This window comes from Ctenocephalides felis, unplaced genomic scaffold (assembly GCF_003426905.1).
Source record: "Ctenocephalides felis isolate EL2017-DRISC unplaced genomic scaffold, ASM342690v1 CF-g0.4_SCAFFOLD_00845, whole genome shotgun sequence".
In the NCBI taxonomy this organism is placed as follows: domain Eukaryota; kingdom Metazoa; phylum Arthropoda; class Insecta; order Siphonaptera; family Pulicidae; genus Ctenocephalides; species Ctenocephalides felis.
In genome coordinates this window covers 51,362,404-51,377,663 of record NW_020536999.1, presented here as the reverse complement: position 1 = coordinate 51,377,663, position 15,260 = coordinate 51,362,404, and the positions used below count along the sequence as shown (strand labels likewise).

Here is a 15,260-nt window from a genome sequence, read left to right as displayed (position 1 = left end):
ATGATGGAGTAGAAGTCAGTTTACTGAACGTAGTCAGATAATGTTCGTTTGATGACTTATTTGTTGTGATATAATTGTTATGGTTTTCACAATATAGTTTATATTTGCTCAATGTTAAATTGGACCTTTGTGTCTCGCCTTGCTCTACATATATACTTTTTATTAAATTTACGTTAATTCATCGAATATAACTTGAAACTTTTCAAAAAGCAGGTCAAAGAAAAAATACTTAATTAATTTTTTATCTCTCCTCGCAAAAATTTGAAAATTTGTATAAGCTCAGTAGTATTATTTACAATTATACACAAAATCTGGAATCCAAAAAGAATCTGAAAAACTTGAAACGTAATTAATAAGCCCAAAGGCCAAAAAGACTCGGATTGGATTATACGATGTTTTCTATAGAAAGTGTATAAAACTTGCAGTTTGATTGTATTGACAAAATATAGACAAACTAATGGGGTTTATTGTTTTTATAATACCTAATTGTATACAGCATTCAAACAACACATCCTTATGCACTTAAAGTATTAATATTTTTGATGCTCTAGAAATGGTTTAGAATATACCTTATTCAGCAAAACAACGTTTGCCGGGTCAGCTAGTATAATTTATAAAAACGCAATAAATATAAATAGCGTTTAGTATATTTTCCCGCTTATACAAAAACATGCACGCCGATTTAATCAATTTCGATATATTTACGTATAATGGATACACCGTAACGCTACGTTATCATCCGGGCGTGAACCCATCGAGTCCGCGACACCTCCACGGTGTGAACTCCGGGCGCCCGGAAAGCGCTGTGCAGAAAGCGGCAAAGCAAAGAAAAAACACATCAGAAGCCGTGACTCCGCAGAAAACGCCCCTCGTCCAATAGGCACGGGTCTAGGTGTGGCCCCGTTAGGCTTGCGCGAGTTGATATTTTCGGTAACAAAATGGTACAACCGCCAAGAGCAAGCGACGACGAACGGCGCAACTGTATACACATTTTAACCGCCGAGGATCAGCCACTCCATTGGCGGAGAGAAGCCGGATTTATCCCACCAGGATCCGTATCGACCACTTATTCTGGGGAGGGATGGATATTGTACAATGTGTACAATATGCACAATAAACGCGCGACCCCCTCCATGGCGACATGATACGCTATTGTGATATTGTGTATTACAAAGTTTCGAGAAGATCCCAGCCAAAGCATTGCTCTCGCGACAGTTATACAGATTGTTAACAGAAAGCTCTGTTACAAAACGTTTTGAAACCGAATAAGACGTGTTTTTGTGTCCAAAAAAGTGACCAGTTTTATTGTTAAGTGATATTGTTCAAATATAAAAGAAATTTCTAATAATTTTCTAAGTGATTGTTAAAGACTGACGAACTTATTCATGGTAGTGAATTAAAATACTTAAACGTAATTCATTAAACTAATTTACAAATTATTTTTAACTATGAAAAGTTAAGATATTAATTTCTCAACCAATGTGCTTAAAGATTGAACATCAGATTAAAAAAAATTAAATTAAAATGAAAGGAGATTAAAGAGAATTAAATTAAATTATAGAGATTAAAGAGAATTATTTTTTTCCCAATTTTGATCCTTAATTAATTAATTAATTAAAGAGAATTAATTTTTTCCTAATTTTGAATTGGCATAAACATATGTGACCCGTGCGATTGACAATGATTAGATAACTGATACAAGTGATGTTTATTATATTAATTCAGTGAAATATTTTAGAACAAAAATTATTCAAAAAACATACAAACAATTTTACCAATTTAGTGAACAATTGTACTGTAAACTAATATGATAAATCCTTCCAAATTTTCTATAAAAACACACTCAAAAAATCCAAATAACTAAAAATATCTGAACCAACAATATCAATTAATTAATTTTACTATCTAATTACCCCGGTACAAATATTTTTTTTACCATGTCCTTGCCAAGTGGCGTGGACGTGAGTGCCCTCATGTCTCAGCACGCGGTTTTGGGCGGTTTACCACCCGCGTTCTTCTTGCGCGCTTCCGAGAGGTACCAGAGGACGCCGAAATGCGCCCGCTGCCGAAATCACGGAGTCGTGAGCGCTTTGAAAGGACACAAAAGATATTGCCGGTGGAGGGATTGCGTTTGTGCTAAATGCACCTTGATCGCGGAAAGGCAACGAGTCATGGCTGCACAGGTAAATAACAAATAGATCGAATTTATTTATAGGAAATGGATTTAGTTAAGTCGTTTTACAATCCTAACAAGAGCCTGTTTATTTCCCGTCACGGACAACCGATATCGAGCAGAGGCAATATCTATCATCACTTGAAAATACACTGGAGCCTCGCTTTACGGCCGAGATACGTTCCGCGAGACTTGGCCGTAAAGCGAAAAGCCGTATAACGAATCAATTATTCTAATACGTATTCATACAAATTCAATGGGATCGGTTCCAAATTTAAGAAATATATAATATGGTTTATCATTCAAAATGCATTTTATTTTTTTATTTTGTTTAAATTATAAACAAATTTAACAAGAACATAAATTTTACATAAAATAAAAAACTTCAAAAACATTACATAATTTTCAATTAAAAATGAAACAACTAAAACCTACAGATCACTGTCACCATCATTTTGCGCTGGTGGTTTGAAAAATTGGTCTAAAGTTGTTTGTCTTGCCTTCTTGTCTATTTCTTCCTTTAGTGATTTATTATTATTATTATTATTCCCTTGTTCAAAATATGAAAAAGCGCTCGACATGATTTTTGATGTTAGCTGTTTAGATACAACAGGTTCTGTATCTTCATCAATTGCCGGCTCAACTTGCAACTGAATGAGTTCCTCATATGAAAGAGGTTCCCTATCAGCTGCAAGTAGATGCAGCACATCAGATTCGTTTAAATCTTCAAAACCGAGATTGCGCAATATATCGACAAAGAGAAAAAAAGCCGTTATAGCAAAACATTTTAGGCCGTATATCGAAAACGTTCCTTAATTAAAGAGGGCCGCTATATCTAAAGGCCGTATAAAGAGCGGCCGTATAACGAAACCTAATACATCTTAAATATATTTCCAAGTGAAAATAGACCTTCAATATTTAAAAAAAACATTGTCTTTGACAGAATAAACCTGATGATGGAACGTATCTAGCTCCGAAACGTCGTTATTAAACATCTTCAAAAAAAACAAATTGTTTTTATTATGGATTTATTTAAGTCGTTTTACAATCTTAACAAAAGCCTATTTAATTCCTCCCACTGATATCGAGCAGTGGCAATGTCTATCATCACTTGAAAATATACATCTTGAATATGTTTCCAAGTGAAAATAGACCTTCAATATTTTAAAAAAACAATGTCTTTGACAGAATAAACCTGATGATGGAACGTATCTAGTTCCGAAACGTCGTTATTAAACATCTTCAAAAAAAAAAAACAAATTGTTTTTTATTGTGGATTTATTTAAGTCGTTTTACAATCTTAACAAAAGCATGTTTAATTCCTCCCACCGATATCGAGCAGTGGCAATATCTATCATCACTTGAAAATATACATCTTGAATATATTTCCAAGTGAAAATAGACCTTCAATATTTAAAAAAAAACATTGTCTTTGACAGAATAATCCTGATGATGAAACGTATCTAGTTCCGAAACGTCGTTATTAAACATCTTCAAAAGAACAAATTGTTTTTTATTATGGATTTATTTAAGTCGTTTTACAATCCTAACATGAGCCTGTTTATTTCCCGTCACGGACAACCGATATCGAGCAGTAGCGATATCTATCATCACTTGAAAATATACATCTTGAATATGTTTCCAAGTGAAAATAGACCTTCCCGAACACTGCTGCGTCAGATTGATTATTATATCAACCGCATTTGATAAATTCTAATATTAAAATAATCAAATATAAATAGACCAACCGTATAGTTACCATCTAAAATCAACGCAAGAAGTTTCTGCTCAACAGCTCATAGGACGTAATAATTGCTGTTAAAATATGAGTAAAAAAGCTTTTTTTGATATGGTATTAATTTCAATATTTATCCTATTCTTTGTTGATTTTTTTTTTAATTATTTTTGAACAGCAATCAGAACCTTACGTCCTATGAGCTGTTGGGCTGAAACTTCTCCTTCCTTCGTATTTTTTTAGATAGTAACCCAATGGCTAATCCATCCATATTTGATGATTTTGTTATTAGAATTAATCTAATAGGGCTGACTTTTTATTGGTGCAGCAATGCCGGGTGAGGGCTATTTTCACTTGGAAACATATTGCTATCTATATTTTCAAGTGAAAATCGTTGTCACTGCTGCCTGACAACAGGCTGCTCGAAGTGGGTATCAAACAAGGGACCTCTGATACAAGTCCCGTCGCTCTTAACCGCTTACCTAAGGGCGAGCCCCTTTGTTGATATGAAACTGTTTTATAATATTTTCGAATTAAATAGTCTTTTAAATAATGTTTTTATAATCATTGCACTGTTTTAATTTTATGTTATATAAATGCATTTAAAACTATATCTTTAGTTCTAATCTGATAGTTTAAATTTAGTTCAAGAACATCTACTTTATTCAACGCTTATGATATGTTTACCTGTTGTTAAGAACTATTATGTGTTTATTATAATATTTTATGTTTAACGCATGTTGATTAAAATATGTTTGTAATTAAATCTCGTATGTTGGTACCATAATTAATATCTCTTCACTGTATAATTATATTACTTTACATTATTTATATTGTAATATTGCAATGCCTTAATTTTATATTACAATTGAGCATTCAAAACTATGCCTTTAGTTATCTAATCTAAGTACTAACTAATCTTATAGTTCAGTTGAACATATGAATACTATTATTTTCAGCACTTATAACATTTATATTTGCACAATTAATTTACTTTAGGTTCTTTAAAATTCACGAAAACTTTCACAATTCATGATAATGTAAAAGCTTGATCTGCTGATTAAAATTATCTTTAAATGTATATTTTAATTTATTTTATTATAACTCATTGTTTATATTGAATTCTATTAGTTTATGGACAACATTTTGAAAATTCCGAAAGAAATGTCTTTTAACAATAATAAGATTCGGAAAAAAGAAAAATTGAAAATGATCGAAATTGACAAGGCAATAGCATTGATGTGATGAAAAATAATGAATGTAATTTAATACTGCAACAAATATAACAAATATTTGTAATGTAAATTAATGTAATAATTAACTTCCCGTAGGGTAGTTATAGTAATGGGCTGAAAATCGAAAGTTTTGAAGGTTTCTGAACATTTTGGCATACCTCAGAAAAAATTGATGTGTGTGTGTGTGTTTTGTATGTCCGCATTTTTTCGTCCACGTTTTCGGGCGCACGGATCAACCGATTTGAATGGCTCAAAAACATTCGATTCCTATTGATAGGGAGATGTGCTGATTTGTTTTTCGCAAAGGCAGGTCCAGTTATCACAGAGATACGGAACAAAGAGTGCAGAAAATACAAATGGAGTTTTTGAGAGAACGGAGTATCTGATTTGAATAATCTAAAAAAACATTCAACTTGTAAGGATTGGGAGAAGGGGTGATTAGTTTTTAGCAAAGGCAGGCCATTTCGTGGATACAGAGCTAAATGTGCAAAAAATGACAGTTTTTGAGAGAACTAAGCGTCCGATTTGAATTATTCAAAGAACTTTCTGCTTGTTTCAACAAAATAATTGCCTTTGGAAAAAAACATATTTTGTTTCTAATTTTAAAATTTTTTTTTTTTTCATTTTTTTTTTTGTATATTGAAAATAATTCAGATTTTAATTTTAATTCTGTTCTAATATACTTTAAACAAATAATTTTAACTTTGCAATTCAGTTTATATAATTCTTATAAATATTAAACAATGTTACAATATTTATAAAAATCTATTTGAAAACATTTAATATTCCTCGAACATTTCGTTACGGTACGGGAAGTTCTAGCAATTTGCCTTAAAGCACGATGCCATACACCACTAGTTTATTAATGCAATCTAATTTGTTGCAATGTATGTAAAACAAATTAATAATCGTGTGTAAGTTTAAAAATTACTCGTTCTTATCATTTATTTGAACAGCGATCAGAACTTAAGGATTTACTTGAACTTTTGTGATAATTTATTGACCTATTCTGCCCCAAATTAGACAAACGTTGTGGCAATGGCTATGTTACGTATCGCTTCTTATACAAAATGGTAAAAATACCGTCAAAATGCTACTTCACGCATATGTTACTAAGCCATATCACAAATATGCAGTTATGATACGATTGTTTTTTTTAATGCTTGACTGCACAGCAACCACATGACATATGGACAGTATTCAGTACCATCTTGTATGAGAAGCATTACGTAACAGCCCATTCGTAGCATTGGTCTATTTTACGGCGGAATCGAGCCCTTACTAATTACGTAGCTTTATTATAGATTTACCTGTTCCCGTCTCCATGTAATCAACTGTAATAGTGTAAAACTAAATATAATTTTTGATTCAATTACAGGTTGCTCTGCGCCGGCAGCAAGCTCAAGAAGAAAGCGAGGCGCGCGAGCTCGGTCTGTTGTACACAGCCGGCGGAACTGGTACGACAGGGTCGCAATCGCTCACAGGGCCCCAGACGACGACCGTGCCGTCGGTGCCCCCTACTGCAGGAAACGTATCGCCAGTGAGGGACTCAGTCAACGTATCGCCGAGTTTGAAATACCCGACACACAGTGAAACTCAACGTACAGAGTACCAAAGTTCGGAACACGATAGCGAACCTCCCAGCCCAGGTAAGAAAGAAAATGACACAATTATTTTATTAACTATATATATTAACTTCCCGAAGTAGAAGTTGTTTTCGCCAACAAATCCGATTTGCTAATTTTATGTTTTCACGGCGTTTTAAGTCATTCCAAAGAAATTGAGACGGAATTAGTAGAAAGTATGTGTGTGTATGTGAGCCAATTTTTCAATCTTTCGTCCACGTTTTCTCGTAAACGGCTGGATCGATTTCAATTTTTTTTTTAAATTGATTGGATGTGATTCAATAAGGACTCACTTAGCTAGTTTTGTACAAAACTAAGCTGAACAGTTTGTTAGCAATTGGCATAAAAAAGTGAAAAAAATTCGTCTTAGTACGAAAATCTGAATTGATATAAAAAATTCAGAAACTGCTCGAAAAATATTGTTCGCGTTAATTGGTTTTTCGTAAAGATTCACCAAGCCATTTCTACGAAATTAAAAATTAGACATTTTCTTTCACGATTTTGATAAATTTCCTTATGATGATAGAGGTCATGGCCATATCAAAGATACTAAAATTCTATGAATCCATCACGACTAGTGGTGTAATTTTAAAAAATCATTTATGTTTGAAAACATATGATTGTCCAAAGTTTTATCAAAAGTCGTTTTTGCAATGTGCTGAGTCAAAATTTGAATTTTGTCATCGTTTTCTCAAAACCGGCTGAACAAATTTGACAAATATTAAAGCCATTGAATTAAGGGACACAACTAGTGTGAAATTTTCAAAAAATCAATTTTTCCATATTTCGATAGGTTATACCTTTAAAAATAACATACCAAAATTAAATCGATATCTTAAATAGTTTTTGAGTCACAGCCATTTAAAGAGTATATATAGTATATATTGGCAGTCCAAAAACGACCAAAATTTTGGGTAAAATTCGACTTTTTTTTAAAACGCAGCCATTTTGTAAATTTTTGATTTTTTTTATAGTAGGTCATTTTACAGACAACATTATTTAGTTTTACGAGATTTTTGTTTGTTAAATTTCATCCACGTAGAAGGCCGGAATCACTGCAGCAGTGAAGGGTCTTTTTTCGCGCCGTTGAAGATCGAGAATAACTCAAAAAATATTTAATTTTTTTCTTCAAAAATTTTACTATGTATTCTTAAAACATGTGTAAATATATTCTTAAAATTTTGAAATGATTGATAAAGTTTTTTTTAATATAAATTTCCAAAAAATACCTTTTTTTAAGCGGTTACACTAGCTGTGTTCCTTAATTCAATAAGGAGGATTCGTGATTAGGTTAGCGATTCCATCGGCCAAGACGTTTCTTTCAAATTAGCAAAAAAGTGCATTTTCGGTAACCAATTTCGCAAAAATCTTGTGATCTCAAGTTTATGGTTTGTCCATTGTCCACAGAAAATAATTAATATTTATCAAATAGATTCTTTATATCAGTGCCACCTGATGAGCAGTCTACAAAACTTCTCTAATTTTGTAAAAATGTTACCATTAGTTTAAAAATGATTAAATAATATCAAGAACTACACCTCATAATCGTAATCTTGCCAGATAGCAGATGCTTAATCTGTCACAAAATAATTTATTAAGTTGTTCGGGCGTTTTTAATGAAATTTAACAGTGCGACAAAGTTCATGCACTAAACAGACCGAAGCAAATTGGTTGAATTATATAAATTCAATATATTGAATAATGGGCGCTTTTAGGATATACAAGCACGTGTGTGTGTGCACTATAATTAATAAAATTGCAGATATTATGAATGTGTTTGAGAGATATCAATTAGAAATCGCATTGATTGGTTTCTAGTGAAAGCGAAAATTTTATTTTCAAAATTAACTGTTAAAATTTTTATTGATATCGCTAAGTCACAATTTGGGATGATTAAGTCAACTTGCCTTAAGATAAAATGCCACTTACGCCTAGTTAAATCTACATACAATTATTCTGTTTCTACAGTGAGATTTTTGAAGAATATAATAATTTTACATCTCGTACCATATGATATTCATTAGAATTATCTACCTCATCAGCGTTTTCATTAAAGCAATTTAGATTGACCCTTCCGATGCGTGGAATACTAATGTTTTGTAGGCGTTTTGTACGCCAACTCGTTTTATTATATTGTATTTCGTTCATAAATGGGGCGGAGAATATGACTCGAGATGGAGACATTTTAGCATTCTATCACGTTTATTTGCCGAATGCTGAGACAATTTTATTGGCAATAACCGCGAAGCGCTCATCAAGGAATTTGCTATAACCAGGGGATGGTTTCTCGTATGTACAAAGTGATAATAAATTATTTTGTCAATAAGATACTACATCTCGAAAATATTTAAATTTAAACTAGTTGGTATTGGTATTTTGCCTTAAGGCAAGTTACATGAACTTCCCCATATGTTTAAATAATCGACTTAATCAATAAAAAATAAATTAATTTATGAGTGATTAAAGTATGAAAACGAACGAACACGTTAACTCGGAATATTTTTTAAGAGCAAATTTTATAATTGAACCAGTTCAAAATAAACAACTTTTATAATTGAACCAGTTTCCGTAGGACTTTAATGGTTTAGTATGTTCATTAAGATCAAGTACTCTATCGTTATACCAAGTAAATCGTCCAATTTTATATTTAACACAGGTTAAAAAAACTACTTATTTTCTCAAACGTTGATGATTTTTTAAAATTAAACTACATGTTGTAAGACCGTTTCAGTAAGTTCTATAAGACCATGATATATATATTGCCAAAAAAGGTTCCATAAAAATCGGCTCAATTTTTTATTCAACAGTTTTTTACAAGAAAACGGCTCCGTAGATTTTAGATGATAGTCCTTATCGAGAAACATCAAATGGCTTTTAAATTTCTGAAATCGGTTCAGGCGTTTTTGAGAAAACGTCGATTTACGGCAAAAAATCTGTTCACATACACATTCACACACACACGTACTTTTTCCAAATTTGGTCTCATTCGATTCAGAATGGCTTGAAACGTCGAGAAAACATAAAATTAGCGAATCGAATTTTTTTATGAAAACATAAACTTCTCCTTCGGGAAGTTAATAAATATGAGTCAAAAGCAATTACCATTTTATGTTTGAAAATTTTCAGCAAATAGAACTATTACATTTTCTATAATGACGTTATTAGCAGATTATCCTTAATTAGATATTGCAGCAATGTTTTTCGTGTCCGATTATCCCACATATTGTTCTCATATATAATATAGTTATAAGGTAATATGCTAAACTAATTATTAGTTAAATTAATTCTACTAACTTACTGTATGTTCTTTTGTCTTTATAAGCCTTTATAAGTCCTTTCGCCCTATAATATAAAGCCGACAATATATCAAACGTCCTGATTCGTATCTAGATTTCTGTGAACCGGAACTTTGTAATCTTACTTGTGAATTGGATAAACTTTGCGATCAAAGAAAACAATTTGGAGTCGGTGTCAGCTTACCCTGGCTTTCCCCTCGATTTCCCGTTTTCCGTATGCGATACCGTGTAAGATCACGTTTGCCGGCGGTAGAGATTTCCCGACACGGGAATTGTGTTTCAGAAACTGAAGGAAATTGTACGAATTGCTAAAGTATAATTATTATTTATATATCACATATGTCAAATAACTGAGAGATTTTTTATTTCTGAAGTAAAGCAGAAGAAAACTCTATAATGCCTCTATAATTTAGTTATTTCAATTTTAATTACCTTGTACAAATTATTTAAAAAATCTAAATCGAAAGACCGATAATTGCTTCATTTCGTCAATGGACCAATTTATAAGTGAAAAATAAATATAGTTAAAAAATATAAAAATTGAAAAGTATGAAATTAAATTTGAGAAAAGTATATAAGTAAATTAAGAGCAGTGCTAAACTAAAAATAAAATCAAAATAAATGAGAGTAGAACAACGTAAATAAAGGAAATACTATCAGAATAAATTAAAATTAGGAAATTGATTCGTGCAAAGTAATATCAAAATAAAATTAGGAGCAGAGCATAAATTAGAATATCATCAATTAGGAGTAGAGCACTTAAATCAAAAAGTATACCACCAATTGAAACCTTACATTAAGAATCACAAATTATTCATGTACTTTATCTTGGGTTTTGCATAAAATTTGATATATCAATAAAATAATCTAATGCCAAATTTAACATACCTGAACTTTGATATAAAAAAATAATTTGATATATTTCTGAAGTAAATGTAAGAGAACCCTTAAATTCTTTCAGAACTTGTCATTTATAATTTAATTACCTTGCATAAATTATTTATTTTGAAAAATCTAAAATTTGTTTATGATCTGGAAGACAAATACAGTTAAAGAACACAATAGGATTGCAATTCTGTAAGGTTGGTTTTTTCAACATCTGCAGAAAGTGATTTATTCTGTTTGGATATTGATAATATCTGAAAAACATGAGTTTTTCAATCGATTTCACGAGTTTGCGAGAATACTTTTTATCTTAGTAAACTCCTAATTTAATGTTGATAAATACTTTCTTTGTTTAACATATTTTTTCTATATGCTTGTTATAAGAACTCATAAGAATATTAATTAATAAGTAATTAATTATTTCAATAATTTCATGTAAATTTATACGCTCATCTCTTTAATTCTAATTAAAATATAAATAAATTTAAGTTAATAAAATAAATCATATAACATTTTGTAAAATATTGTACTTTTTGTTAAATGCGCTTTCTATTACTACCCTGTTTCAATAATATGTCGAGATCGGATTATATCGTTGACACTTATGTAACAACGCTTTATATTAGAAGGTATAATATACATTCGACATCTGAAAAAACTCACAAAAAATCTCAAATGATTTATAGATTTATACGACGTCTTTTGTGCAACGCGATCCGGAATAATATTACAGTGTCAGTTCATCAGATTTCAGATGAAAAAATGTGTAATGAAACTTGCAATTAGATTAAAATAAATCTTTTGAAGATTGTAGGTCGTGTTATTTGCCGTGCTTTTGATATCTGATATGGTAATAATGTATAGTTGAAAAAGTATAAACGTTCTTGTATACATTTTATATACATTTTTATACATTATATACCTAAGACGGTTGCAACTGTCGAAACGAAGAGTTTGATATGGGATCATTGAAATTTGTAAAAGAACAAACTAACAAAATTGGTTTGGGTATAACAGAAGCTACTTTCAGATATTCTCTAGTTTATTTTAATTTTTTTCATAAACGAATACTAAATCCAGTTTCTTAATTTCCTGATGAATTTCATGCATATCGTGTCATTTATTCTTCTGACCGCACACACTAAAATTAACAAAATGAAAACTAAAGTACAAAAAATTCTGAAAAAGATAATTTGCTAATATAATCCAGAAATGGTTAATAATATACTATTGCCTGATCGATCCCTAGAAGCAATTTTATGGGTATTCCTTTCGCAATCAATGATATGTGGTCTTTTTTCGGAAATTATTAACTTTTTCACTTTTTTGCCCAAATATTATTTAATTACTAATATAAAATATATACCGATAAAATTATATAAAACAGTTAAAAGGTAATACCCCTCAGGTAACAAGCTTACATATTATAATCACGTACTAATGCTTCTTATATATTGAAATGCATCTTTATTTATTTTCATCTTATCTAAAAAAAGATATTTGAGAGCGTCATTTTTGTAACTTTGTTTTTGCTACTATATATTTATAGCTATATTGATTTCATATATCTATTATATGGAAGCATTTATTTGACTCATTGTCATTGATAATCTGGTTCAAGAGTTTGATGCAAATGCATACTGCTATCGTTAAATTATATTATATATGTACCTCATATTAACTAAATTGAAATGTCTATACCAGTGATTTCCAACTTTTTATGGCCACGGCCCACCAAGTTTTCTAAAAACGTCACGCTCCCCACACAAAATTTTTAACTTCTAAAAGTTGCTCTTTTCTTTAAGAAATGTAAATAATAATATTTAAGAAAAAATCACTTTTAGATTGCTAACAAAACATTACAAGTAAAATTTCTAATTGAATAATAAAAACAAAAATTTCAAATTATTTGATTACTGATTTTTATTACTGCTGCATAAAGATTTTATATTAGGTTCTAACTTACTGAGCCTTAAATTTAAGTCTCCGCGTTGTGTTATTTTAAGTCCCTTTTTAAATTAATAAATTATACCATTTCTTGTACATTTGGTTACATTCGAGCATTTAGTTTCAGTTCTTATAAATCCGTTTTTCAGCTTTGAGTGGAATCACACCAAATCTAGGATAGCAAAGTGGGAAAGCTACGACTTAGTTATCTTGCGACTTTAGTTAAATTTAGAAGAATTTTTTTTTAAATGTTTTGCCATTACTATATTATATTCAAATTACCCAAATTTCTCTCCTGAATTTGTAAATTGCCTCCTGGTGCGCCCCACGTTCGGAATCACTAGTCTATACTGTTCCCAAACTGTTTAGTAAAGATAAATCTGTAATAACTATTTGTCAGCTTTAATTATACCTACGCCAATAGTGAATGAAGAATGAATTCGTAATAAATAATTATTTTAAAATGATTGTTTTAAAATAATTATTTTAAATACCAATGATCGTAATCAGGTTAAACGGCCACTAATGAATTGACATTGTTTTTAGCCACTTATTATCATTGAATTACGAATTCTCAAGAATCAAATTTGATACAGTTTACTGGTAACTTGATTTTTTTTTCACTTTGTTTAATTATTAGCTATTAATAACTTACTCTATGGGAAGTTAATAATACATTTGATGACATATTCTATGACATATCCGATTCACATCTTTATATTTTATTTGCTCAATAATCTCTTATTGATAGAGAATCATGGCATGATATAAAAATTTTAACCGTCTAATTTTTATTTTTTTATTTCCATCTAAATTACAACTGCCTGAGAAGGCATTCAGTAATTGTTGTGATTAGTTATTAAATAAGTTTTCAAAATACTACCCATTGGTAGTATTTCAAGTTAGTATAATAAATATAAATATGTGACAATAATTGCAAGCAGATAATAAATATTAAATATGTGAGAATAAATTACAAGCACTATACTAAATATATAACTATGCTAAGTCTATGCTAAGTCTCTTTTTAACCGTCTAATATTTAAAAAAAGGAAACAAACTATTTTCTATCATATAAGGGCACCGGCACCGGCGCATTTGTGCCCAAACACCGGAGTCTCATAGGCCAGTCGGTCTTATTCCGTAATCGGAGCAGCGACTTGGTAATACGATCTTCCTCAACGAATCTCTTTTGCTGTTACACTATTGCGATGCAATAAAAAGTGAAAAACGAACACCCTTGGAATATATATATATACAACTTCAAAAAATACTTGAAAAAAAGTCTCATGTATAAAAGTCGAGAAAGAATTCTTGTTCTTTATATCACTAGGTATCTGTTTTATTAGAACGTTCTATGATACGGGTGACGAACGTACGATTTTTTTCAGTCTCGTGAAATAAAACTGAAAAGATTGAAATTAAATTGAGAGAAAAATCATCGAAAAAATTAAGAGGTAGAGAAAAATAAGAAAATGTTCATCAATATAAATTAAAAGTGGAACAACTTAAATCAAGATAATATCATCAAAATTAAATCGAAAGGTAGAAATTAAATCGAAAAAAATATAATATAAAAATAATCAAAATAAATTAAGAGCAGAACATAACTTAAAATATCATCCACATAAAATAAGAGTATAAAAACTTTATTCAAGAATTATAAATTATTTCACAATTTAAATTTGATATAACCAATAAAAAAACTTAAACACTCTTCTAATGCTAATTTCACATAACCGAACGCTATTGAATATAACAAGCAAGTTTATTAACGAATTTTGACCCAGAACATTAACCATATATATATATATATATATATATATATATATATATAATATATATATGTATAATATATATATCTATATATATATATTAGGTTGTCAAATATCTCCCTTCCGCTTTTTGCTCTTGGTTTATAATACAAAAGGCGGAAGGGAGATATTTGACAACCTATTTATATATATATATATATATATATATTATATTATATATATATATATATATAATATATATTTTCGTTTCGTCAATTTATTTTTGTTTTCCAAATCTTATTTCGTTTTCGAAATGTATATACCCTACAAAAACGAAGTATACTTTCAAATCACTAATAAATTAATTTATTGATTTCTGATTGATTAATGGCAAAATGCCACTTACAACTAGTTACATATTTATTAATAAGCTATTTGTGAGATATTCAGAATTTTAACAAGTTATAAGAATTTAAGAAATATATTTGTTATTTTTTCACATGTATATTCTAATTCATGTTATTTGATTAATTTTCACCCATACAAGGGTTTTACATCTATATTTATAATCTGCACCAATTCCTAACCGATTCTTCCATTGTATAGGGTT

The 15,260-nt window shown here is 30.1% G+C and overlaps 1 protein-coding gene across 1 annotated transcript in view; it reads left to right on the top strand.

Annotated features, from left to right (window-relative positions):
• Positions 1-1,937: 1,937 nt before the first annotated feature.
• Positions 1,938-15,260, top strand: part of LOC113385219 (doublesex- and mab-3-related transcription factor A2-like) — a 17,141-nt gene continuing 3,818 nt past the window's right edge. Inside the window, exons 1-2 of the mRNA XM_026623045.1 lie at positions 1,938-2,183; positions 6,522-6,792. Of these exons, the coding sequence (XP_026478830.1) occupies positions 1,938-2,183; positions 6,522-6,792 (517 nt within the window). The remainder of the gene's footprint in view (positions 2,184-6,521; positions 6,793-15,260) is intronic.